The sequence below is a fragment of the Phocoena phocoena genome, chromosome 16 (assembly GCF_963924675.1).
Source record: "Phocoena phocoena chromosome 16, mPhoPho1.1, whole genome shotgun sequence".
Taxonomy (NCBI): Eukaryota; Metazoa; Chordata; class Mammalia; order Artiodactyla; family Phocoenidae; genus Phocoena; species Phocoena phocoena.
In genome coordinates, this window is record NC_089234.1 from 48,143,517 (window position 1) to 48,169,378 (window position 25,862).

General features: G+C 39.0%; 1 protein-coding gene across 1 annotated transcript in view; it reads right to left on the reverse strand.

Moving 5' to 3' along the window:
* Nucleotides 1-406: 406 nt before the first annotated feature.
* The window catches only part of SHLD2 (shieldin complex subunit 2), a 47,176-nt gene continuing 21,720 nt past the window's right edge, over nucleotides 407-25,862 (reverse strand). Inside the window, exons 5-8 of the mRNA XM_065894424.1 lie at nucleotides 19,579-19,785; nucleotides 6,783-7,011; nucleotides 3,303-3,418; nucleotides 407-606 (exon numbers count right to left, since the gene is read on the reverse strand). Coding sequence (XP_065750496.1) covers nucleotides 407-606; nucleotides 3,303-3,418; nucleotides 6,783-7,011; nucleotides 19,579-19,785 — 752 coding nt within the window. The remainder of the gene's footprint in view (nucleotides 607-3,302; nucleotides 3,419-6,782; nucleotides 7,012-19,578; nucleotides 19,786-25,862) is intronic.

A 25,862-nucleotide genomic window follows, 5' to 3' on the forward strand; every position in this document is an offset into this window, starting at 1 on the left:
TCACATCTATGGTTTATTAATGTAGGTGTAAGGAAAGCACTTAGAGTTTGTGACCATAGCAGAAAAGCAATTCCTGAGGAAATGCCTCAGGTCTGTGTCCTAGTACTTAGGAGAGTGCCTGGAATGGAGCAGGGACTAAATGGAGAGAGCCTTTCATCTTGATGAAATGCTGCATGTTGCCTTCATTGCTAGATCATTTTTCTAGAAGCAAGAAAGGGAAAGACCAAAAGACAAAAACCTCAAAGAATTTTCTCAGGGAAAAAAAAGTTTTAATTAATATCTTTAACACAACTCTTTAAAATATATACTTATTTTAAAACCCCGAGCAAAAGCCCTGTCATTCATTTCAAAAGACAAATCATTTCAGTGTTCTTCCTTGAAGCACCTGCAGTTTCTTCCTCTGGTCTTAGCGAAGGGCATGGGACCCGTGCTTCCTGTCGTCAGGATAAAAATCCAGGAGGGAGAAATCCTGTTGTAGCGGGTAGCTGTTTTCATCTAACACAAAGAGGCTCTGCACCTTCAGGACACAAGGTGCCCCACTGCCCGCCAGCAAGGCATGGAGCAGGTCTGCGGCAACCAGGTTGTAGGTGACGTCTGAGGGAGGGGCTGAGGAAGAGGAAACATGAAGGGCTCTTAGCATCCCTTCCAGGGGTGTGGACATGCTCACATTGAAGGGTTCATTGTTTCCCTTGGTTTCTCAAGTCCCAAACCCACTCTAAATGTCTCTTTCTACCCCCTCTCTTTCTAGTCACAGGTTACTCTAGAATGATGAGGCCCAATTCCTGCTGATCTGGAGAGAAGGCACAAGTAGTGCACTGTTCAGACTGATGGTGTTTCCTGTTATGGTACAGCCCCTGGCTTCTTCAAAGAATCGAGGGAAGAACTGAGATTAATCTTTTCCTAAATTAAGGCTGAAACAAAAAGGGCATGTCCATATCAGAAAAGTACTCATATTTACCTAGTCTATAGCTCTTATCACAGTTACATATATACATATTTATTGTTTATATAACAGGACTCTAAGTTGGTTACTTAATATCAAATCTTGATAATATATACAAATACTAAGATTATAGGGGGATATGTCATTGTATTCTGCATTTGTCCTATATGCTTCCTCTCATTTTTTGAGGACATCCAATCAAGCCATTAGCAAGTTGCTCAACACTAGACAGACAAGGCACCACTGACTATGCTCAGACTCTACTGGTTCCCTGACCAACACCACCAACCTTTCTTGGATTGAGCCTACAGACTCCTGGAGGGCCCATGACATATTCCTGGAGGTGTGAGAATTCTGTACAACACTTAAAATTTTTGAATTTTCACTTTAATAAGCTAAAAAAAACAAGTTTAGTGATAACCTGAATGATCTGATGAACACTTTATAACGGTGCCCACATCTTCACTTATGGATACAATTTAATTAATGCCAAGAAGGAGGACTTTAATTGTCTCAGGACTGGGCAAAACACAGGTCGATACTGTATGCGAGAATGATGCTTCTCTGAGAAATAAAGACTAACTGCCATTGTGCAAAAAATGAAAAGACAAGACTGAAAATAAACAAAGAACAATGAGAAAAGGCATGAAAACAGCGGAAAGAATGAAAATTAATAAAGAAAGTGAATTTAAAAAACAGAGAGACTTCTGATTAGGAAGTAGAATGCTGGGAAGAGTGTGTCTCCTACCCTAACAATTATTAGAAAAAGCTGAATAAACTACAAAATCACAATCTTCTTGGACCTATAAGTGAGCCAAGGTTGTACGGCTGCCAAGAAGACTGCAGTGTAAGGAGAGACAGGACAGGAGCACGGGTTTACCTGGGGCCGAGCTCAGAAAGAAGACAGTCCACCAAACAAGCAAGAATGAAGAATGTGCTTAAAGTTTCAACGAACTGCTAAAAGCCAAGCGTGGACCAGCGTCAAAGACAAGGGGGCACGTGCTCTTCTCATCTTCACCAGGTACTCACAAGGCTGGATGCAGGGCAAGACATCAGAGAAAGCTTCCAGCTATGGTGAAGGCCTGGGAAAGGGGAGAAGCTGCCAGGAGGAAAAGCACAAACACCACTCAGGACGGCTCCCTTAAGGAACAAAAGCCTTAAACTGCTGCAGGAAGACCTCAAGTCCTACTGCCCCAAGATACAGATGGTGAGGATGAAGATGGAGGAAAGGTGAAAGGAAAATCCCTCTAACCCTGGGGGAGGGGCAGAAAACCACCCTGGATCAAGACCATTAGCGGTGCCCTGCTGCTGAGAGAGGGGCAGGACCACACAAAGATACCCACCAAGGACACAAGGCAGAGCTTGGCTGACTTGGCAGGAGGGGCAGGGTCACTGAGAAAGCACCACATCTAAGACCCAGACACGCAGAGCCTGTGTAAGACTAAGGCTGGACCAGAATCAAAGAGAATCACTCCTGCCCTTCCCTCCAGGCTGGGATGCACCAAATGACAACGAATAGAGCTGGTACAACCTGGGGAGGTACAAGAACATGAAGAGAAACTCTCTCTGAGGCCCAGGTACAGAGTGAAGGGTTAAAGCTGACTGGTGAAGCAGGAGTACTAGGGAAAACTCTCTGGAGAACCACTCCCCACCATGAGCATACATAATGCTAGATAACTGGAAGCCAGTGGTGACCGGAAGGTAACCAGAACAAAAAAAACTCAAATCCGACTCATGACTCATGGTCTGACAAGATTAACTACTCTGCCCACCCCCAACTCCCAGTAAAGGTCTAGGAAAACAGGCATGCCCACTTCAGGTACAAATACTATTTACCTCAGTCTGTATTGTTCTATATGCAATGTTCAGTATTCAAGCAAAAATGAAAGCCAGAAAAAATAATCCACTATTAACAGAGCAATCAATTGAACCAGATTAACTTAATTGCTTCGAGAGTCTAAGACGAATGAGAAAAGGATGGAGTTTGAGCATCTGACAAATGGGTCATTTTCACTTTGTTGTTAGCCACTGACTAGACCTATCATCAGAGCTGAAGATCCTACATATCCACACCACTGACACTGGACAATCTTTATATGTTTATATAGTGTCGCACATTCATTTACTTAACTATTATAAAACTAAGGTCCTGGTGTTGGACACCAGGTAGGTCCTTGTTGGTTATCTATTTTATATATAGTAGTGTGTATAGTCTTGTGTTTCACTTAAGCTTATATACTGACAAAAAAACCCTCTTAATTTACAGTATAGTGTTCCTTCTGTTCCAATATACTATCTACACTCCTGAAATGAATGGTTTCACCAAGAACAACCTCTTGATGGCGTGTTGATATCTTACCGATAACTCTGTTGAGCCAGTCAGGAGAAATGTTGAGAAGAATCTTCTCTATCAGCTTTGATCCTACATGGACGCAAACCTTATATATTCCATCAACTATGGTCATTAAAGCTGGCCTACAAAAGAGTAAACAGCACAGGACCCTCAAAAAGATTTTCAATTAAAGAAATGTTTAAATGCAATATAATTTCAAAAATCACTGGGTTTTTATGCAGGGTTAATTTTAATTACCAAAACAACTCTAGGATGTCCTGAAATATCCCAGAAATAAAAGAAGGGCTTTTTTAAAAAAAAAAGAGTTTCAAGTGATAAATTAATAAATTTTATTTATTCTATATTCATTTAAAATTTTCAGATACTAATGTAAGAAGACATTATTTTACACTGCTGTGTAAATTATTTCTAGAAATAAAATAAAGATGATAATCATGTATTTCACAATCACAATTTCAAATTATTTTTTTCCACTGGATTCTTTCTCATCAAAAACAAACTGTTTTGCATGTCAATAAACAAGGAACTAGGTAAACAGTTTTCAGTACCTCATGCAATGGAATATTATGTGACTTAAAATGAATGAGGAAGATTTATAAGTGCTATTAGGAGAGGAATGCCATGATACACTCTGAGGAACAAACAATATGAACAAAACGATATGGATGATATTATTCTATCTATATACTTTTAAAGACAGGGATATACCTCTTTTAAAAATAAATTATTAAAAAATAAATTGAAATCAAGGTACTACTTGTGTCAATGACTGGGTCTGTGAACATCAATGGCGTCAAATAAGGAACATGGTTGTGTTCCGTAATGTAGTTGAGGGCCAACCTTTTACAAACACAATGGTAGCAACCAAGTAACTTTTGGAAGAGGAAACAGAGGATTCACTGTCTTTAACAATGATGATTGGGCATTATCTTCAACTTTGCAAACTGGTCTTCCTGCTGGTACATATTGTGATGTTATTTCTGGAGATAAAATTGGTAATGATTGTACAGGAATTAAAATCTATGTTTCTGGCAATGGCAATGATAATTTTTCTATTAGTAACTCTGCTGATGATCCATTTATTGTGATTCATGCTGAATCTAAATTATAAAGCTTGAATTAAATACATATACCCAGAGAGGGGGGAAAAAAATTAACTGAGAACAGAATTTAGAAAGACTCACTAGTATAGGGGAATTTAGTGTAACAGCTAAAACATGACTACTGATTTTCCCTCTGAAAACTTACTTCCCCCTTTATCCACACGATGATTCTAGTTTCTTTCCTCTGTTACACTCTATACTCTTTCCCCAGGCTATCTTTCTTCCTCCATTCTTTATTTCAACAAATACATACTCGATATCTTGTACCATGCAGTGTGCTAAGCACTGGGTATACACTAGTGAATAAGACAGATCTGGTTCCTTCACTCAAGGAACTTAAGAGTTTAATAGGATAGAAAGACAATAAGCTTTTCAACAACGGTGGCAAGATGATTCAATGGGGATAGAATAGTCTTTTCAACCAACTGTACTGGGACAACTGAATATCCACATGTAAAAGAATGAAGTTGGACCCCTTGCTTATACCACATACAGAAATTCATTCAAAATAGATCATGGACCTATACATAAGAGCTAAAGCTATAAAATTCTTAGAAGAAAATATAGGAGTAAACCTCCATGATCTTGAGTTAGGAATGATACTTTTCTTAGATATGATGTTTCTTTATGTTGCTTGAAAAGCACAAGCAACAAAAAGAAAAACAGATAATAAAAAGTGTTGACAAGGACATGGAGAAACTGCAACCCTCACACATTGCCGGCGAGACTGTAAAATTGTGCAGCAGCTTTGGAAGACAGTTTGGCAGCTCCTCAAAAGGAAGAAAAAGTTACCATACAACCTAGCAATTCTACTCCTGAGTATACATCCAAGAGAAATGAAAACATGTCCACACGAAAATTTGTACATGAATGTTCGGAGCAGTGTTATTTACAATAGCCAAAAAGTGGGGATAATCCAAATATCCATCAGTTGATGAATGGATAAATAAAATGTGGCATATCCATATTATGTGGCAATAAAAAAAATGAAGTACTGATACATGCTACAATATGGATGAAACTTGAAACATGTTAAGAAAAAGTTAAGTCACAAAGGACTGCACACTGTATGATTATTTATATGAAATGTCCAAACTAAGCATACCTATAGAGCCAGAAATTCGACTAGTGGGTGCTATGGGTTGGTGGGAGGGGAGAATAAGTGACTGCTATGGGTATGGGGCTTTGGGGGAGGAGGAGATGAAAATGACCTAAAATTGATTGTGGGGACAGTTGCACAAGCCTGTGAATATACTAAAGCCATGGAATCGTACATTTTAGATGGCTTAATCTGATGGGATGTGAATTATATCTCAGTAACGATGTCTTTTAGAAGACAATGTGCAAGTAAACGACTCCAGGTACACACAACACACACGGCACTCTAACAGAGAACAAAGGAGGTGACTAAGAAGGTCTCTCTGATGAACGGCCACTGAACTAAGACACGAAGGAGCCAGCCTCGTGGAGTCAGGCAGAGAAAAGAGCATGTGAGAAAGCCCTAAGGAGGAAAAAGTCAGAGTGTCTAAAGAACTGAAAGAAGACGGTACAGCTGCAGCCCTGTGAGCAAGGCAAGGAGTACAGCAGATGAGACCGCAGAGGCGAGTGTGATGGGAAACTCTGGAAAGGTTTTAAAGGAAGGGAGTGGTCACTCTGTCAGCTGTGGAGAATGGACTGGGGGGAGGCGAAGGGAGGGGACCATGCATCTGAATCCAATTTTCTTTTCCAGACAAGCAACTTTCAAAGTAAGAGCAAAGTTCATTTACTTATTTATAACGAACATAAATATATGTAAAGGGAAATAAAGCTTATGGACTAAGCTTCTGTAAATTTTCTTAAAGTATTCCATTATAACATGCTGAATATATTTGCATAGGGTTTTTAGATATTGCAGTATTTAGAAATAGAAAAGAGAATAAAACACTGAGTGCTAGTCTGCTATCCTTAATTTCTAATATGAAGTTGGGGAAACTGAGATACAGAAAGGTTAAACACCTTACTAGCTTCCACAAGTCAGAGGTTAGATCATATAATTACTTTTAACCTTTAAATTCCAATAATATGTTAAGGTGGGGAAATGAGTTTCTTATGAGCCATTTAGAACTTGGTTAAAAATGTAAACCAAGTAAAAGTTTTCTTCAGTATAGCTGCTTAAAGACAATAAAATCTCCCAATTACTGCTTTTGAAAAATTCCTGTTATGATTACTGGGCAATTTCTGCTTTCATAAATAGCTATTTATCACTCAGGAGGAACAATTTATTCTCTTGGATTAGCTCTAGTTAGTTCTCACTAGAAAGAGTTGATATATGTGATCTTTTGGTCACTTCCAGTCCTATAATATTAAACGTTTTCCATCCCGCTGGCTTGCTTAGTTGCCTTACCTATAGTATTTTTTCTTCATGGTAAATGGCAAGCAGCTAAAACATTGTTTGTAGATCTTGTTCTCATCTGTTTCTAGTTCCAATCCACATTTTGCACAGCCAGTATATATAATATTGGGAAGAGAAGAAAAAATAATCTTCAGAGAACTGTGAGCATTTAGAGCTATCTTCAGAGATGCTGTAATGGGAAACACTAGCTCTAAAATCTGGGCTTTGATTAGAATCACTTCTGTAAAAGACAAACAGAAAGAAATATCACAAATTAGGAGGCCAAAAACATAATTTAATTTACAAACATGGTTAATTATACAGTTGATTCACAGTTATTTATAGTAAAGGATACACCGAGGTCTTGTTCTTGCTCTTCTCTACTCTTTTCCTAGACAGTCTCACTCACGTAGGACTTCCGTATTTACTCTAGAGTGTAAGGGGTGATCTGCCTGCAACTTAGAGTAAAGATTTCTTTGGCTAATTTGGCTGAAAAGGTGGATGTTTTCCTCCTCCCTGTCCTCTGGAATCATGAAAAATCAGTTTAATCTTTTCTAGAAGAAATCCCTCTAAACACTTGAAACTAACATGCCATCTCTTCTTTTCTTTTAATTAATCATCATCAAAAGTCAAATAGGAGGTCAGTAATTCTTCTATTCTCTACTTTGTCCAAAAATAATACACCATAGCTTACCGTCTTTTTAAACTTTTTTTTCAATTTCCCACCCATCATCATCCACACTCTGGGTGTTGGTTACATAGCCACGTGAGCCCTGAGGGTCCTCACGTACTAAATATTTTCTGTGTGACTCACCAGGCACCTCAAGCATGTTCATTCACTACTCACTGGCTCATGCACTCACCCATTCAACAAATATTGAGTATCTCTTATCTGCCAGACATTCTTTTTTTCTAATTTATCTTTGCCTTACTGTATACTAGTGAGATTGATGAGTTTATCTGAGCAACCTTCTCTTTTCCTCTCCATGTTCAGTTTAAAGGCTTTTTTAAGGCTTTGAATTTGTTCCTCTTCATCCTTTTAGTACACTCCAGGTCAAGAACTCATCATTCAGTATCCTGTTCCCTTTCCTGGTAATCTCTGCAGGGGTCTCATTAATGGCGACTTTCCTATTCCTAAACCCTTCAGTTTGCTTCAGTCTTTTAGTGCCTGAAGATAGTTTCATCATCTCTTCCAATCATGTCATATATCTCTACACAAATTACAAGGGTGTGTAGCGGTCAGCATACCTAATAAACTATAGCAGACTCTTCATCACACCTTTCCATAGACATGATGAATCACTAAGAAATTATTTAATGAAATAACTCAGTAATTTTATTTTTATTAAAGCACAGCTCACCTATGTTTTTTTTTTTAATATTTATTTATGTGGCTGCGTTGGGTCTTAGTTGCGGCACGTGGGATCTTCATTGTGGCATGCAGGTTCTTTCGTTGAGGTGCATGGGCTCTTCGTTGCAGCACGTGGGCTTCTCTCTAGTTGTGGCGCGTGGGATCCAGAGTGTGCAGGCTCAGTACTTGCGGTGCGTGGGCTTAGCTGCCCCACGGCATGTGGGATCTTAGTTCCCTGACCAGGGATCAAACCCTCGTTCCCTGCATTGGAAGGCGGATTCTTAATCACTGGACCACCAGGGAAGTCCCAATAATTTTAGAAGAATGTTAATATAATTGCTAACATTTTGTAAATTTACACAACTCTTGTAAAGAACTAAAAGTTCATGATGAATGTGGATACAGCTTTCAAGGGGTTCATGGCCTGCTGGGCACTGATATTCTACTGATGGCAGGATACTTCCTTCCTTCCTCCCCTCCTCCCTTCCCTCCTTCCTCCCCTCCTTCCTTTCTTCCTTTTTTTTAAGTTTTGGCTGCACCATGCAGCTTGAGGGATCTTAGTTCCCGACCAGGAATTGAACCCAGGCCACTGTAGTGAAAGCGTGGTCCTAACCACTGGACCTCCAGAGAATTCCCAGAATCTTCATTTCTTTACAAAGAGTCAGGCACAGCCTCAACCCCTCTGGCTTTTACTAAGGAAGCAGACGTTCTTGGGAAATTCCCCCTGTTAATCTCCCTTTCTTCTGCCTTTTATTTAACTATGAAATAGGTTAGAAAAACATTGCTTGTATTTCCACATGCTCTCCCCATGTCTGTCTTAAAAACACATAAACAATGATAAAAACTATGAATTCCACCCTCATAGCTAAACATCAAGAGACTGAAAATAGCTAAAAGGGCCTCTGTGAACACAGGATACTGTTACCAAACACAACTTCAGGTGCCCAGTGCATAGTGAGGCTAAACAACCCGAAATGTTAGAGTTTGGAGCAGAGAAAGGTTTACTGCAGGGCCAAGCAAGGAGAATGGGCAGCTCACGCTCAAAAAATCCAAACTCCCTGATGGTTTTCAGGGAGAAGTGTTTTTGTTTTTGTTTTTATTGAAATATAGTTGATTTACAGTGTGCCAATCTCTGCTCTACAGCAAAGTGACTCAGTTATACACATATAGACATTCTCTTTTTTATATTCTTTTCCATTATGGTTTATCACAGGATATTAAATATAGTTACCTATGCTATACATTAGGAACTTGTTTAGGGAGAAGTCTTGCTGGGCAAAATTTGGGATGAGGGCTGTAGGGTGTGACTTTCTTCTGATTGGTTAATGGTGAGGTAACAGGGTGGTGTTCCAGGATTGTCAACCATCAGACTTCTGATTTCAACCAGTCTGGGGTCTCAGCATGTAGTTAACCATCTTCCACCAGGGTGGGGGCCTTAGTTCCTGCAGAAGAACTCAAAAATTCTGTGATGTGTATTACTTGAGCAGGAACCAGGATCCTGCTTTAATAGTTGCACTATCATTTCTTGACTGCTCCTTCTTTGTTTCTGCATTCCCTTACTTCCCTGGTTAGTAACTGTTGGAATCTACTCTTTGGTATTCAGGAAAGTCTAGGAGGCTGAAGCCTTTATCCTGCAAATAAGAAACTGGGGACATAGAAAGGTTTTTTTACCTGCGAAGGCCCCGCAGGGCCCTGCTCAGTTTCACAACCGGGGACTGACTATAACAGCATGGAGTTTTTGCATGGTTTCCCACTGGGGAGTACATCTCCAGGGTATGCAAGAATAGTCCCAATTCCCAGCCTCATCCCCCAAATTGGTGAGTCTAGATACTTAGTACCATTAATCATCAAAACTGTAGCCACCTAATTTGTTGTTGTCCATAATGTTGTTTATTTTTATTTTTAAATCTAATTCTAGGTCTCCAATCCCAGCAAGTAGATGTTATATGTAAAAGGTAGATAACAGAGTAGACTTCTCTGTGACACCAAATTAAATGTATCCCCTCTACTGCCTATGGCATTCTTCTTGCAGTGACCAGCTCCACAAGCCTGTGGGGTTTTGGGGCTGGGGGGTGGGGACAGGAAGGACATATAAATATGAAACTGGGTTAGAAATTTACATGGCACTACAACACTAGCCAAGATTTCACCAACTAGTATAAATCTAGAGTTTCTATAGCCACTTACTTCCATTTTTGAAAGTTGTATCAAAACTTTGTTTGATATAAAAATTTGTAAATTTTCTATCATCTGTGTTTATTTTCCAGAAGTATTATTAATTTAACTTAACTGTTAGTATTGAAACAGAGCAGGATCTTGTGGGGCTCTCCCAGGTACAAATCCTTTCTGTGTCTTCATTTCTTGTTTGTAGGAAATAGGCTTCATTCAGCCTCCTTGATCTTCCCTGAGTTCCGAAGAGCAGATTCAAACAGTTGTTAATCAACGAAGGGAGGGGATGCAGAAACAAGGGAGGAGAAGTCAAGAAACAATAGTAGTACAGCAGTGGGGCAGGGTCCTGGTTCCTTCTCATGGAATATACATAACAGTATCTTTGAGCTCTTCTGCAGGAACTAAGGCCTCCACCCAAGTGGAGGATGGTAACTTCAGGCTGAACACACAGATTCCCAGAGCACCACCCTGCATCTCTCACCCCAAATACTGCCCATAAAACTTCTCCCTGAAAACCACCAGGGAGTTGGGATTTTTTGGACATGAGCTGCCCATTCTCCTTGCTTGGCCCTGTAGTAAACCTTTCTCTGCTCCAAACTCTGACATTTTGGTTTGTTTGGCCTCACTGTGCATCTGGCACATGAACTTGCATCTGGTCACAGTCTCAATAAATGTGTCCATGTAGAAGTGGGTATATGGAGTTCTTCTCTGAGAATAAATCTCTGTATTCAATTAAAAGGTGGATTTTTTTGAGAGGCTGTTGTTTTTGTTTTCTACTTGCATTCTCCTTAGCTTAGTTTTATAATGTAATAATGCTAACCTATAATCACATCTTGGAAAATATTCAAACACACATACCTGAATTAACACAACTTGTCAAATTTTAACCTGGCATTTGGCCAAGGTAGAGTAAGCGACTGGATTTATGCTCCTACCTTGTGATATAATAAAAAGTAAATATTCGGTCTTTGTCCTTAGTTCCTAGCACACAGCTCCAAAAACTCTTGGAAATCTCCCAGAGTGATAAGAGTATCTTTCTTTGCTAATGAGATGACTGGTGACTGGGGCCCATCGGTAGCTTCAGGAGGGGGGCTGGTCACCAGAAGGACCAAGGCAGATTAGATGGTTAGAACTTTCAGCCCCACCCACTGACCTCTGCAGAGGGGAAAGGGGCTGGAGATTGAGCTAATCACCAATAGGCAATGATTTAATTGATAACGCCTACATGATGAGACCTTGATTAAAAACCTTAAACAGGGTTCAAGGAGCTTCTGGATTGATGAACACATTGAGATGCTGGGAGGTTGGTGCACCGGAGAGGGCATAGACGCTCCATGCCCCTTCCCCCATACCTTGCCCTATGTATCTCTTCCATTTGGCTATTCCTGAGTTGTATCCTTTATAATAAACTGGTATGTAAATAAAGAGAGTGCCTGAGTTCTGTGAGCAGTTCTAGCAAATTACTGAGCCTGAAAGTGGGGAGGGCTGTGGGAACTCCCAACTTTGTAGCCAAGTCAGACAGAAGGGTACCCGGGGTACCTAATACTTGAGACTGGCATCTGAAGTGAGGACAGTCCTGTGGGACTGAGCTCTTAAACCTGTGGAGTCTGATACTAACTCCAGGCAGGTAGCATCAAAATTGAACTGTAGGACACCGAGTTGCTGTTCAGAGTTAGAGAAATGCCTGTTGGTGTGAATAAAACAAAAACAAACAAAAAAACCCCATACATTTGATGTCAAAAGTGTTGTGTATAAAAATAGTTCAGACACTTGAACAACTAAAAACCAAACAAAATGTATGACACAACAATTCTCAAGACATTAGATATCAGACAACAAAGGACAGTGATCCCTAACAGATGAGAAGCAAAAGATGTAAGCCTGGTGACTGTCCCAGCTTACAAAGAGAGTTTCCTGGCTGTGGTGCAGGAAAGGGTACCCAGGCAGAGACTGGTGGTTTCCCTGAGTTGAGAGGAGACAGAGCTTTGAGTCTGGAAGGCTAGTATGGCTAGAGTTCTCAGGGTAGAGTACTAGAAAGATGAGAGCTACAAAGAGAGAGAACTCTGGAGAAATGCAGAGGGAGAACTCTGGAGAAATGCAGAGGGTCCACCCCTTGGAGAATTCAACTGAGTATTAACCAATATATGTGACCAGAGGCCAAGGAAAGAACCAAGGAAAAGGATTACTGGGAACAATCACTGAAGCTTGCACAGAGCTGGGAGTAGTGTATTTTCCCACCAGCTAGAGTGGAAAATCTTGTAATCCATAGGGCACTGGATAGAGAACTTAGAAGCTGTACTTGGAGGAAAATTTATGGCACTAAACTCCTACATTGGAAAAAAAAAAAAGTCTCATATCAACAACCTCAATTTCCACCTTAAGAAAGGTAAAAATGTGAAACCTAAGAAAGCAGAAGATAAGAAAAAAAAAAAAAAAAAAAAAGAAAGCAGAAGAAAGGAAAAATAAAGACCAGACAAGAAATCAATGGAATAGAAAATAGAAAAACAGAGAAAAATTAATGAATATAAAAGGTAGTTATTTGAAAATATTAATAAAATTGGTAAAACTCTAGCGAAAATGATCAGTAAAAAAAAAGAGACAGGACACAAATTAGCAATATCAGGTAATACTGTTACAAGTCCAAGCTTGCTCTGTTCACCACCAGACAGGCCAATGAATCAGAGACCAGGAGTTGAGGCAAGGAATACAACTTTATTCGGAGAGCTGGCAGACCGAGAAGACGGCAGAATACTGTCTCTGAAAAACCATCTTTTCTGGGTCTGGATGCCAGTTTCTTTTATACAATCAGAGAGGGAGAGGTGGTGAGGAAGTAAAGTAAAAGGGCCATCAGTCTAGCAAAACATCTCCTGGAACGACCAAGCCTTGGTGAGGGGATGTGTTAGTTTCTTCTTTCTTGCAGCCATTCACAGGTGGGCAGGGTTCCCTGAGGCAGGCCATTATGTATGATTATAATAACAAAAGCAACGAAAAGCAAAGGTTAAAGTCAAACAGATCCAACATTGAGTCCGATTTACCTCTTCCCCGTTACCAATATTACTATAGATTCTACGTATATCAAAAAGGATAATAAGAGAGTATTATAACTTTATGCCAATAAATTGTTGTTGCTGTTATTGTGCCAACAGCCTAGATGAAATGAACAGATTTCTTGAAAGATACAAACTACCAAAGCTCACTCAAGAAGAAACAGATAACCAGAATAGTCCTATATCTATTAAATAAAATTAATTTGTAGTTAAACCTTCCAATAAAGAAAACTTCAGGCCCAGATGGCTTCCCTGAGTTCTACCAAACATGTACAGAAGAAATCAATCTAATTCTAAACAAACTCTTCCAGAAAACTGAAGAGGAAAAACTACATACCAACTCATTCTATGAGCATTGCTCTAACACCAGAACCAGAAAAAGATGTAATGGGGAAGAGCTAAATGGGACTCCATGTTGGATCTGTTTCTTTGACTTTAACCTTTGCTTTCCGTTGGCTTTTGTTATTATAATCATACATAATGGCCTGCCTCAGGGAACACCGCCCACCTGTGAATGGCTACAAGAAAGAAGAAATGAACACATCCCCTCACTGAGGCTGGCCATTCCAGGAGATGTTTTGCAAGACTGATGGAACTTTTTACTTTACTTCCTTGCTACCTCTCCCTCTCTAGTTTGCCTTTTTACTTTACTTCCTTCTCTGACTCTAGAAAAGAAACTGGCATCCAGACCCTGATGAGATGGTCTTTTGGGGACCCTAGTCCACCATCTTCATGGTCTGCTGGCTTTCCAAATAAAGTCGTATTCCTTGCCTCAACACCTCATCTCCCGATTTACTGGCCTGTCACGCGGTGAGCAAAGTAAGCTTGGACTCGGTTACAGTTACTACAAGAAAAGAAAACTGCAGACAACACAGACATAAAAATTCTTATTAACAGGTGTTAGTGGGAATTCCCTGGCAGTCCAGCGGTTAGGTCTCCATGCTTTCACTGCCAAGGGCCCAGGTTCTATCCCTGGTCAAGGAACTAAGATCTCACAAGCCATGCATGGCGTGGCCAAAAAAACAAAAAACCCAGAAATGCAAAGTTGGTTTAATATGCAAAAATCAATCAATGTAATTAATTATATTAAAAGATTGGAAAAAAACGATGATCATCTCAATTGATGGCGAAAAAGCATTTGAAAAATTCTAACATCCATTTCTGATTAAAAAAAATTTTTTTTCAGGACTTCCCTCGTGGCACAGTGGTTAAGAATCCTCCTGCCAATCAATGCAGGGGACACAAGTTCAAGCCCTGGTCCGGGAAGATCCCACATGCCGTGTACACCACAACTACTGAGCCCACGTGCCACAACTACTGAAGCCCGTGTGCCTAGAGTCCGTGCTCCGCAGCAAGAGGAGCCACCACAATGAGAAGCCCGTGCACTGCAACGAAGAGTAGCCCCTGCTCGCCACAACTAGAGAAAGCCTGCAAACAGCAACAAAGACCCAACACAGCCAAAAATAAATTTAAAAAAAAAGAATTAAAAAACAATTTTTTTTTCAGAAAACTAGGAATAAAAGGGAACTTCATCAACCTGATAAAGGCATCTATGAAAAACATACAGCCAATATCATACTTAATAATGAAAGAATAAATGCTTTCTCCCTAAGATCAGAAACAAGGTAAAAATGCTTGCTCTTACAACTTTTTTTCAATATTGTATTAGAGGAGCTATCAAGTGTAACGAGGAAAGAAAAATAAATAAAAGGCATCCAGACTGGAAAGAAAGAAGTAAAACTGTCTTAACACAAATAAAATGACCATCTATGTAGAAAATCCAAATCCACCAAAGAGTTGCTATTGAGCTTAGTGGGTGTAGCAAAGTTACAAAATACAAGGTCAATATATGAAAATCAACTGTATTTCTACATATTACCAATAAACAATGAAAACTGAAATTCTTAAAAATACCATTTATAATAGCACAAAAATAGAAACTAGGGATATGTCTGACAAACAATGTGAAAGTCCTATACTCTGAAAACTACAAAACACAGCTAAGGAATTAAAGAAGATCTAAACAAATGGAGAGGTACATCTTGTTTATGGATTGGCAAACTCAGTGTTAAGATGCTTCAGTTCTTCCCCAAATTGATCTATAGCTTCAACACAATCTCAATCAAAATCCCAGTAGGCATTTTTTGTAGAAATTGACAAACTGATTCTAAAATCCACATGGAAGTGCAAAGGTTATAGAACAGCCAAAACAACTTTGAAAAGAACAAAGTTGGAAGGCTAACAATATCTGACTTCAAGACTTATCAGTATAAAACTTCAGTAATCAAAATAGTGTTATATTGGTGGAAGGATAGTCAAATAGATCAATAAAACAGAAGAAAGTCCAGAAATAGACCATACATGTGGACAACTGATTTTGACAAAGGTGCAAAGGCAATTCAATGGAATAATCTTTTCAACAACTAGTGCTTGAACAACTGGATAGTCATACAGCAAAAAACGAACAAAAAAAACCCAACCTCAAGCCATACCTCACGTTATATACAAAATTAACTCAAAATAGATCATAAACCCAAATTTAAAACCTAAAACTCTAAAACTTTTAGAATAACACGTAGGAGATAAATTTTTGTGACATTGGGTTAGGCAAAGATTTCCTAGAAATGACACCAAAAGCACAATTCATACAAGAATAAATGGATAAACTGGACTTCATTAAAATGTAAAACTTGTGCTCTTCAAAAGACCTGGGTAAAATAATGAAAAGACAAGTAAAAGACTACAACAGAGGCAAGCAAAAGACAAGCAACATTTTTGCAAAGCTTATAGTTGATAAAGAATTTTTACTCAGGGAGTTCCCTGGTGGTTAGGATTCTGGGCTTTCACTGCTGTGGCCAAGGTTCAGTCCCTGGTCTGGGAACTGAGATCCTGCAAACAGCACAGCCAAATAAAAAAAAAAAAAAAAAAGAAAAATAATTTTTACCCAGAACATAAAGAACTCTCAAAATTCAATAAAACAATCAAGTCAATTTTTTTAGGTAGGCAAAAGATTTCAATCAACACTTCATCAAAGAAGATATATAGTTGGCAATTAAGTACATAAAAGATGTTCAAAACCATCAGTCAATAAGGAAATGCAAATTAAAACCACAATGACCCATTACTACACACCTATTAGAATGAACAAAATTAAAAAGAATGCCCATACCAAGTGTTGAGGTAGGTGTGGAAAAAACAGAACTCTCATACACTGCTGGTGGAAATGTAAAATGGTACAACTACTTTGGAAAACAGTTAGGTGGTTTATTTTTATTTTTTGGCAGTTTCATTAAAAGTTAAATACATGCGTACCATATAATCTAGCTATTGACTCAGTTCCTAGGTATTTCATGAAAAAAGAAAGACTATGTCCATATAATGCCTTATACTTGAATGTTTATAGAAGCTTTATTTATGATAGCCAAGAACTGGAAACAACCCAGATGTCCATCCACAGCTGAACACATAAACAAATCACAGTAGATTCATATAATATGTACTACTGATACACACAACCACATAGATACATCTCAAAGAATTTGCTAAGTTAAAGATGCCAAACAAAACAATGTACATACTGCATGAGTTCATGTATATAAAACCATAGAGAATTCAAAGTAATCTCTACTGACAGAAAGCAGATTGATTGCCTGGAAGGATCTGGGGCAGGGATGAGGAGTCAGAAGAGATTACAGAGAGACAGCTGACGGTTTCATGACTGTGGTGACGGTTGCACGGGTTTCATGTCAAAACTCACCAATATGAATGTGCATGCTTTAAAAAAGGGTAATTTCCTATGTGAAAATTACATCCCCAAAACCCTGTTAAAAAAATTTTTTTTTTAATCTGACACTCTGAATCACATTTGAAAAGCACTAACTCTGGACTTCCCTGGTGACACAGTGGTTTGTGCCTGCCAATGCAGGGGACAAGGGTTCAAGCCCTGGTCCGGGAAGATTCCACATGCCGCGGAGCAACTAAGCACATGTGCCACAACTACTGAGCCTGCGCTCTAGAGCCTGTGAGCCACAACTACTGAGCCTGCGTGCCTAAAGCCCGTGCTTCACAAGAGAAGTCACCACAATGAGAAGACCGCTCACCACAACAAAGAGTAGACGCCGCTCTCCGCAACTAGAGAAAAGCCCACGCACAGCGATGAAGACCCAATGCAGCCAAAAATAAATAATTAATTAAAAAAAAGAAAACCACTAACTCTGAAGTATCCTATTAACTGCATATGACACAACTCTTACATTTCTATGGATGAACCAAAAGTGGGCATAGCATGCTAGTAAAAAAGCCCAAGAAATATAGTTGAGAATCTTAGCATGTGATCTCTTAGGAGCTTCAACTTATTTTATTTAGGACCAGATTCTTTTCGCTAGCAAAACTGTTAAAATAATCTTAGTCCACTTAAAACACATTTAGCATTTAACAAAATCTATAAGAATTCAGAAAATTATTTATGCAGACTGGAGAATAAAGTTAAAATTCAGTATCAAGATCCAAAGTTCCTGAGTTATTCTCAATAACTCAACCTATAAAAGCACCAAAAATAGTAATCTTACACAAATTCTGAGGAAAATTTTTGACCAAATTTTTCTTCTTCATTAAAACACTTAAATTATGTAACAATAAACCTGCAGATACATCTCAGTTTTTTCAACCCTTACTTGCCCTCTAAATGCATTTGCTATGGACTTCCCTGGTGGCGCCGTGGTTGGGAATCTGCCTGCCAATGCAGGGGACACGGGTTCGAGCCCTGGTCTGGGAAGATCCCACATGCTGTGGAGCAACTGGGCCCGTGCGTCCTAACGACTGAGCCTGCACGTTACAGCCCGCAAGCCACAACTGGTAAGCCCACGCACCCAGAGCCCATGCTCCGCAACAAAAGAAGCCACAGCAATGAGTAAGCCCGCACACCGCATCGAAGAGTAACCCCTGCTTGCCTTGACTACAGAAAAGCCTGCATGCAGCAACGAAGACCCAACGCAGCCAAAAATAAATAAATAAATATTTTAAAATAAATAAATACATTTGCTATAGTAGCCGCTGGAAAACTTTCTGTTAGTTTCCCAAACTGATAATCACTGACATTTACTCATTACTGGCATTTAGCAAGCTTAACTATAGCTTTAAATGCTGTTTAATTTGTTATACCTTCAACCAGGAGTTAGCATCTTTCTAGCATCATTTCTGTAGTTAGGAATGCAATTTAGTGAAAAGTATTTCCCACTAAAATTGTAGCAGTTTATCTAGTTATTTTCACTATTTTACTCTCTCTTCATTCCAAAGTGTACAGCATTCTGAACCTAAAACATACGCCTTTTACTACTGCACTCAAAATAAATTAATTATATTTAGTTCATGGAAATTGTGTGAGTGTGTGTATAAAATTCATCAGGCATTCTTCCATGTAGTATGCTTCTGAGAATGAAATTTATACACACACTCACACTCACACACACATATTTGGGTTCAGGAAGTATGTTATTACATTATACAAAGCAGTAAGTAAATTCCATAAATTCTGTATCAATGTTAACTTTTAACACTCATGTGATAGATGATAGCTTAGTAACTTGATAAAATGTTTATCTCAACAGTGATTCTGGCTAGAGTCATTTTTCTATTTCTGGCTTATTAAATGATAAGCTGCTTTTAACTACATGCAAAAAATATTTTTAGGTAATCCCTAATAATTACAAATTAACCTCAAAGGATTGTAGGCAAAATGTTAGGAAGATGTCAGTATCTGTTTCAGCTACTTACAGAGATCTATATTTCACTTTTATATTCAATTACATATTTTCCCCACAAATGGCAGCTTCTTTGCTTATATGAAAACTAGCAGACTTCCCTGGTGACGCAGTGGTTAAGAATCCTCCTGCCAGTGCAGGGGACGTGGGTTCAAGCCCTGGTCCAGGAAGATCCCACATGCTGCGGAGCAACTAAGCCCATGTGCCACAACTACTGAGCCTGCGCTCCAGAGCCCACGAGCCACAACTACTGAGCCCATGTGCCACAATTACTGAAGCTCGTGTGCCTAGAGCCCGTGCTCCACAGCAAGAGAAGCCACTGCAATGAGAAGCCCGAGCACCACAACAAAGAGCAGCCCCTGCTCTCCGCAACTAGAGAAAGCCTGAGCGCAGCAATGAAGACCCAACGCAGCCAAAAATTAATAAATAAATTTATTTTAAAAAAACAAACTAGCAATGTCTTATATAAATAAAGGTCTTACCTGAACGCTTATCCTCTAGGTGTGTCGCTAAATCTGACATCTTCACAAAGGACAGTGTGTTTTTTTGAAATTTTGCTTTAAATGTAATTGCCCTTATATCATCATCAAACAGGCACTCACAGGATGACCATGGTGTCGTATGCAATTCTAGGTTCTCCAGGATGCAATTGCGCTGAACAAAAAGATATTTAAATTCCCAAATGTAATCTTAAACAAAACAAAAACAAAAAGTTACCAAAAAGGAAATAATCTAGGCTCAAAATCAGATTAAATAGATTGACCTGATTAAATCAGTTAAATACAACTTTCATCACATGAAGGAATTTGGATATAAAGATGCAAAATATGAATGTTGTATTAAGGCAATAAGATAAGAATGCTAGAGATAATTTTTTTTTTTTTTTTTTTATGCGTTACGCGGGCCTCTCACTGTTGTGGCCTCTCCCATTGCGGAGGACAGGCTCCGGACGCGCAGGCTCAGCGGCCATGGCTCACGGGCCCAGCCGCTCCGCGGCATGTGGGATCTTCCCAGACCGGGGCACGAACCCGTGTCCCCTGCATCGGCAGGTGGACTCTCAACCACTGCGCCACCAGGGAAGCCCTAGAGATAATTTTAACAAAAATTTTTCTAAAGATTACTTGGTCTCCTAAACAGTCATAATTTATCATAACCAACTGCTTTTCAAAGTAGCAAACTCTCATTTTGATATCTACAGAAAAGATTTTTTAAAATAATGGCATAGAAATGGACGTCTGCCATAATCAATATTACTCATTGATTTTTCAACACCCTAGTTTCCTTTTATATTTATTCATTTATTTATTTATTTATTTATTTAGTTGCACTGGGTCTTAGTTGAGGCAGGTGGGCTTCCTTAGTTGTGGCTCTCAGGCTCCTTACTTGTGGCATATGGGCTCCTTAGTTGTGGCTTGAGAGCTCTTTAGTTGTGGCATGCGAACTGTTAGTTGTGGCATGCATGTGGGAATCTAGTTTCCTGATCAGGTATTGAACCTGAGCCCACTGCATTGGGAGTGCAGAGTCTTAACCACTGTGCCACCAAGGAAGTCCCCTTAGTTTTCTTATTTAGCTAATTTTTCCACAACAAAAAAAAGCATTTAGACTCAGTTGCTCCTATTTTTAATTCCCTTAGTAATAATTCTGAACCACAGTAGCACAGACCTTCTTGCCAAATAATCAGACTATAAATTAATAGATTCAACTTTAAAACTATATCAAAACAAAAAGAGGTCTCTTAGCACTAAGTTTTCTAATGACAGTTGTCTTTTTAGTTTCCCACATACTTCAGGCCATAAATCTAATTCACAACACCCTACCGGCTTCCTCAGTTTCTTTCATTGGACAGCTTTTTTTTTGTGGACAATCTTAAAACAAGTCAATACATCTGTATAGACAGAGCATCATTAGAAAGAACTAAAGCATATATATTCCAAGCTGTTGCTTAAAACCAATCACTATTTTAAAATAGCTTTCTTGCCTTATTATAAAATACATGCTTAATCACAGATAAGCAAAGAAATAAATGGCAGCTATAATCAACACCTCAAAATAAACACAGTTAATATTTTAGTGGCCATCTAGTTGTTCCTTTTTTAAATATTTGAATTTCTAATGCACCTGTAATTTATTTTGGCACAAATATAAAGTATAAGTTTAATTCTTATTTTTTTCTCAAATTGTTAGCCAGATATTCCAAATATTATTTACTCTTTTTTAAAGGAAAAAAATTTGCTTTAATTTTTAAATTATAAAATAAAATATACTTTTCATAAAATATTTAGACAGTAAAAGAAAAGTAATAGGTAAGATAAGATTGCCCATGTTTCAATAAAATGGATAATGGGTACCTCAGTTAATTATATTATTCTGTCTATATGTTTGAAGTTTTTAAAAAATATACTTATACATTTATTTATTTTTGGCTGCATTGGGTCTTCGTTGCTGTGCTCAGGCTTTCTCTAGTTGTGGCGAGCAGGGGCTACTCTTCGTTGCGGTGCATAGGCTTCTTATTGCGGTGGCTTCACTTGTTGTGGAGCACGGGCTCTAGGCACACAAGTGTCAGTAGTTGTGGCACGTGGGCTCAGTAGCTGTGGCTCAAGGGCTCTAGAGCACAGGCTCAGTTCTTGTGGTGCACAGGCTTAACTGCTCCACGGCATGTGGGATCCTCCTGGACCAGGGCTCGAACCCATGTCCCCTGCATTGGCAGGCAGATTCTTAACTACTGCATCACCAGGGAAGTCCCAGTTTGAAGTTTTTTATACTAAAAGGTTTAAAAAATAAATGCAGACTCCATACATGCATAAAATTCAAACTAAAGGTATAAAGAAAAAATAAAAACCACATAATACTACTATATAGAAATAGCCAGTGCTAGCATTTTAGTATCTGTATTTCCAGATTTTTAAAAATTAATTAATTAATTATTTTTGGCTGTGTTGGGTCTTCCGTGCTGCACTCGGGCTTTCTCTAGTTGTGGTGAATGTGGGGCTAATCTTCGTTGCGGTGCATGGGCTTCTCATTGCAGTGGCTTCTCTTATTGTGGAGCACGGGCTCTGGGTTCGCAGGCTTCAGTAGCTGCAGCACGTGGGCTCAGCAGTTGTGGCTTGCAGGCTCTAGAGAGCAGGCTCAGTAGTTGTGGCGCATGGGCTTAGTTGCTCCGCGGCATGTGGGATCTTCCCAGACCAGGAATCAAACCTGTGTCCCCTGCACTGGCAGGCAGATTCTCAACCACTACGCCACCAGGGAAGTCCCTGTATTTCCAGATTTTTTAATGTGTATATACATACTTACATATTCACTTTTATTAAAATGAGATCCTATTACACATGAAGTTTTATAACCTAGTTTTTTAAACTAAATATTCTATAACATACATCTCTCCAGGCTAGTGAACATACATATCTTTGATAGTGAATATCTTTGTGTGTCTACCAGACCACAAATAACCCCCTTAACTAACTGTTCCCCCACCCTCTGAAATAAGCTCAGATATTCCAACTGGTACTTTTTTTTTCTTTTTTTTTTTCTGGCCGCTTAGTGCAGCGTGAGGGAATTTAGTTCCCATACCCCCTACAATGGAAGTGCAGAGTCCTAACCACTGGACTGACAGGGAACTGCCTACTTTTTGACCCTGTCCTCCAGGCCACAGCTGACTGAATCAAATTCAACCTAGGCAATCAGATTCTCTTTGCTGGGAACTTAGAAATGGAACTGGTCTCTTAAAAGGAAAAGTAAAACAGGAGCTACAGAGTAACCATCTGCTTTCTGTAAGGTTGATAAGCAGGGAAAGTCTAGACTGAGTGAATAAGGCAGATCCACAGAAATGGTGCCTGGGACCCAAAAGGCTTTTCAGCTCCTAGTTCCAAGTCCCCCTGAAACCCATCACTCTTGTCCTATGTACTATGACATACTCCTGTATACTTCCAATATATCCCCCTTAATTGTTTAAGTTAACCACAATAGAGTTCTAGTTTTAACTACAAGCCCTCAGTGTCCAAGTTCAAATATAATTTCTTAATACATCCAATGGATTGCAAAACCTTCATGTGTGTGCATTTTTAACTTTGTGATTCTTTTCTTATCATTTGAAACAAGCCAAGTTATTTCCTCCTCAAACTTGAGTCTTTTACTCCTTAAAGACAGTGGGAACCTTGAATGGCTGCTTGATCTGGGTTTTTTTGGTTTTTCTGGCCATGCTGAGGGGCATGCAGGATCTTAGTTCCCCGACCAGGGACTGAAACCATGCCCCCTACAGTGCAAGCATGGAGTCTTACCCACTGGACCACTAGGGAAGTCCTCTGTACTTTATTCTTCATTCATTCATAAAGAAAATATCTACTAGCACAGGCAGTGCTGTGTGATGGGGATACAATGGTGAACAAGCTAGTCAGGGTGCTTTTATTCACAGACTTTACAACCTACTGGGAAATTTAGTTAATTACCAAGCAAGCAAATAAGCTGGATCATCTATCTGCGTTAGGTGGCATGAGTACTATACAAAGAGTGACCTGGGACTTCCCTGGTGGCGCAGTGGTTAAGAATCTTCCCTGGTGGCGCAGTGGTTAAGAATCTGCCTGCCAATCCAGGGAACACGGGTTTGAGCCCTGGTTCGGGAAGATCCCACATACTGCGGAGCAGCTAAGCCTGTGCTCCACAACTACTGAGCCTGTGCTCTAGAGCCTGCGAGCCACAACTAATGAAGCCCATGCGCCAAGAGCCCGTGCTCCGCAAAAAGAGAAGCCACCGCAATGAGAAGCTCGCGCTCCTCAACAAAGAGTAGACCCCGCTCACCACAACTAGAGAAAGCCCCCTCGCAGCAACAAAGACCCAATGTAGACAAAAAAAAACAAAGAGTGACCTGATAGGGAGTGATTATGTATATTCATGTGTGAGGCCTCTCTGGAAAAATGAAATTGGAGAGCCATCCGTGTGGGAGAGCTGCAGGAAAAAGCACTCTAGGCAGGGGAAACATGTAAATTCAAGATCCCAAGGCAGGAAAAAGGCTGGCATGTTCAAGTAACAGAAAGGAGTTAAGCTAGTAGGTCTGAGGGAGACTGACCAGTACTGAGACAATTCGTGATACAATTCTGTATTTGAATCATGAATTAAGGGTATGTATGGATATCAAACCTCCGTGCAGACATAACTGTGATTTTGCATGAAGTATAATTATAAAGGTTGAGATCACTTGTATTATTCTGTGCTTAATTAGTAATGTCACGAGAGTGCTTTATTGTAATCTGTTATACTTTTAAAATATTAGACTTCTATTAAATGATTTCAGGAGAATATTGCATTGGCAAGGCATTTAGTTCTGAATAGCCTATTTTATGCATACCCAGTTCCCAAGAAGCCCACCCTCATTAGGACCTAAACTGTGACCAACGCTTGCTACATATGAGGCATACCAAATTCCTACTAACAACGCGTATTTCTAAAAAATGCAAATTGGGGATTAGTTTCTTATTATTCTTCTCCAAAACACTGACTCTGTTATCTTCAGTATTCAGTAATGACTGCTTGACGATCATTTCTGATTATATCACCTACATGTGAGTCTGTTTTCCTTGGGAACAAGTAAAACCAGGGCCCAGTACAGAAAGAATAATACAGAGAATGCCTTAAGAAAAAAAAAGAAATACTAAATGAATAGACAGAATGCTAACAATTTGTGAAAGTAGAATCACTTACTTAAATGAGTCTTCAAAATTGGTATTTTCCCATTTTAGAAAGAATGATCTTGAGGTATTAAGGTGGATATTAAAACTTAAAAAACAATGATTATAAATAAACATGCTGAATGAATGAACAAAGAACAACTACACCTTAATTCCTGGATTCATAAATTTTCAATATTAACTTAAATATCATAGAATTATCTAGGGATAACTACAATTCCTCTTCTATTAACCAAATAGCTATTAGTTTTGAAAGAATATTCATATTAAGCATGGAGCAATCTGCTTTGCTACAGCTGCACTGTCACTGGAATGACACCTTCGACCTACATTCTGCTCAACATGCAGTAAACTCATGTTCCTGGCCATGGCACGGTGGTCAACAATGATGGTTTGTCTATCATTGACACATGTTTCAGATTTCTCAACCAAACAAATATTTGTCACTGTTTGATCTTAACAAAAAAGTCAAAAGTTAAATCCTAGTTATGGGCTATTAATGATTAAGAGAGACAGTGTGATAGATCTTTATTTTTTTGTTTGTTTATTTTTGTGATAGATCTTTAGATAACTATTTTGAAATAGACGTTTGAAAGAAACATTAACTCTTTCAGGTAAAAAAGAATGGGTCACATACTTAATCTTTGCATTAATTTAGCAGAGTAAAATAACTCATAAGCCAGTAATTAAACTGTCTCTGATTGCTACAGCTAAAGGATCTCACAATATCAAAAGGAAGATGTTATACTATTTTATTGAAACATCAATTCCATTCAATTCAATACATCATAAGCGATTAACTTATGCTTCAAAGAAAAATGTAATCATGTGTCATACTGTAAACATGAACATTCTATGGATGGCTAATAGTCCACACTTTTAAAACAACTGGAATAAAAACCTGGGGCACAGTAATTTATTAAACAGTAACACTGCGACTTGAAAGAGTTAATGCAACTCCCCTAACATCTGCCCTATAACCAGAGAGAAGTTTATTTATCAGAGTACTTTGGCTGAATAAAAATTGTAGAAGCGTCTCCAGAATTAAATTTTTAAACAACATTATCCAAAGAAGGTAAGATCTTCAC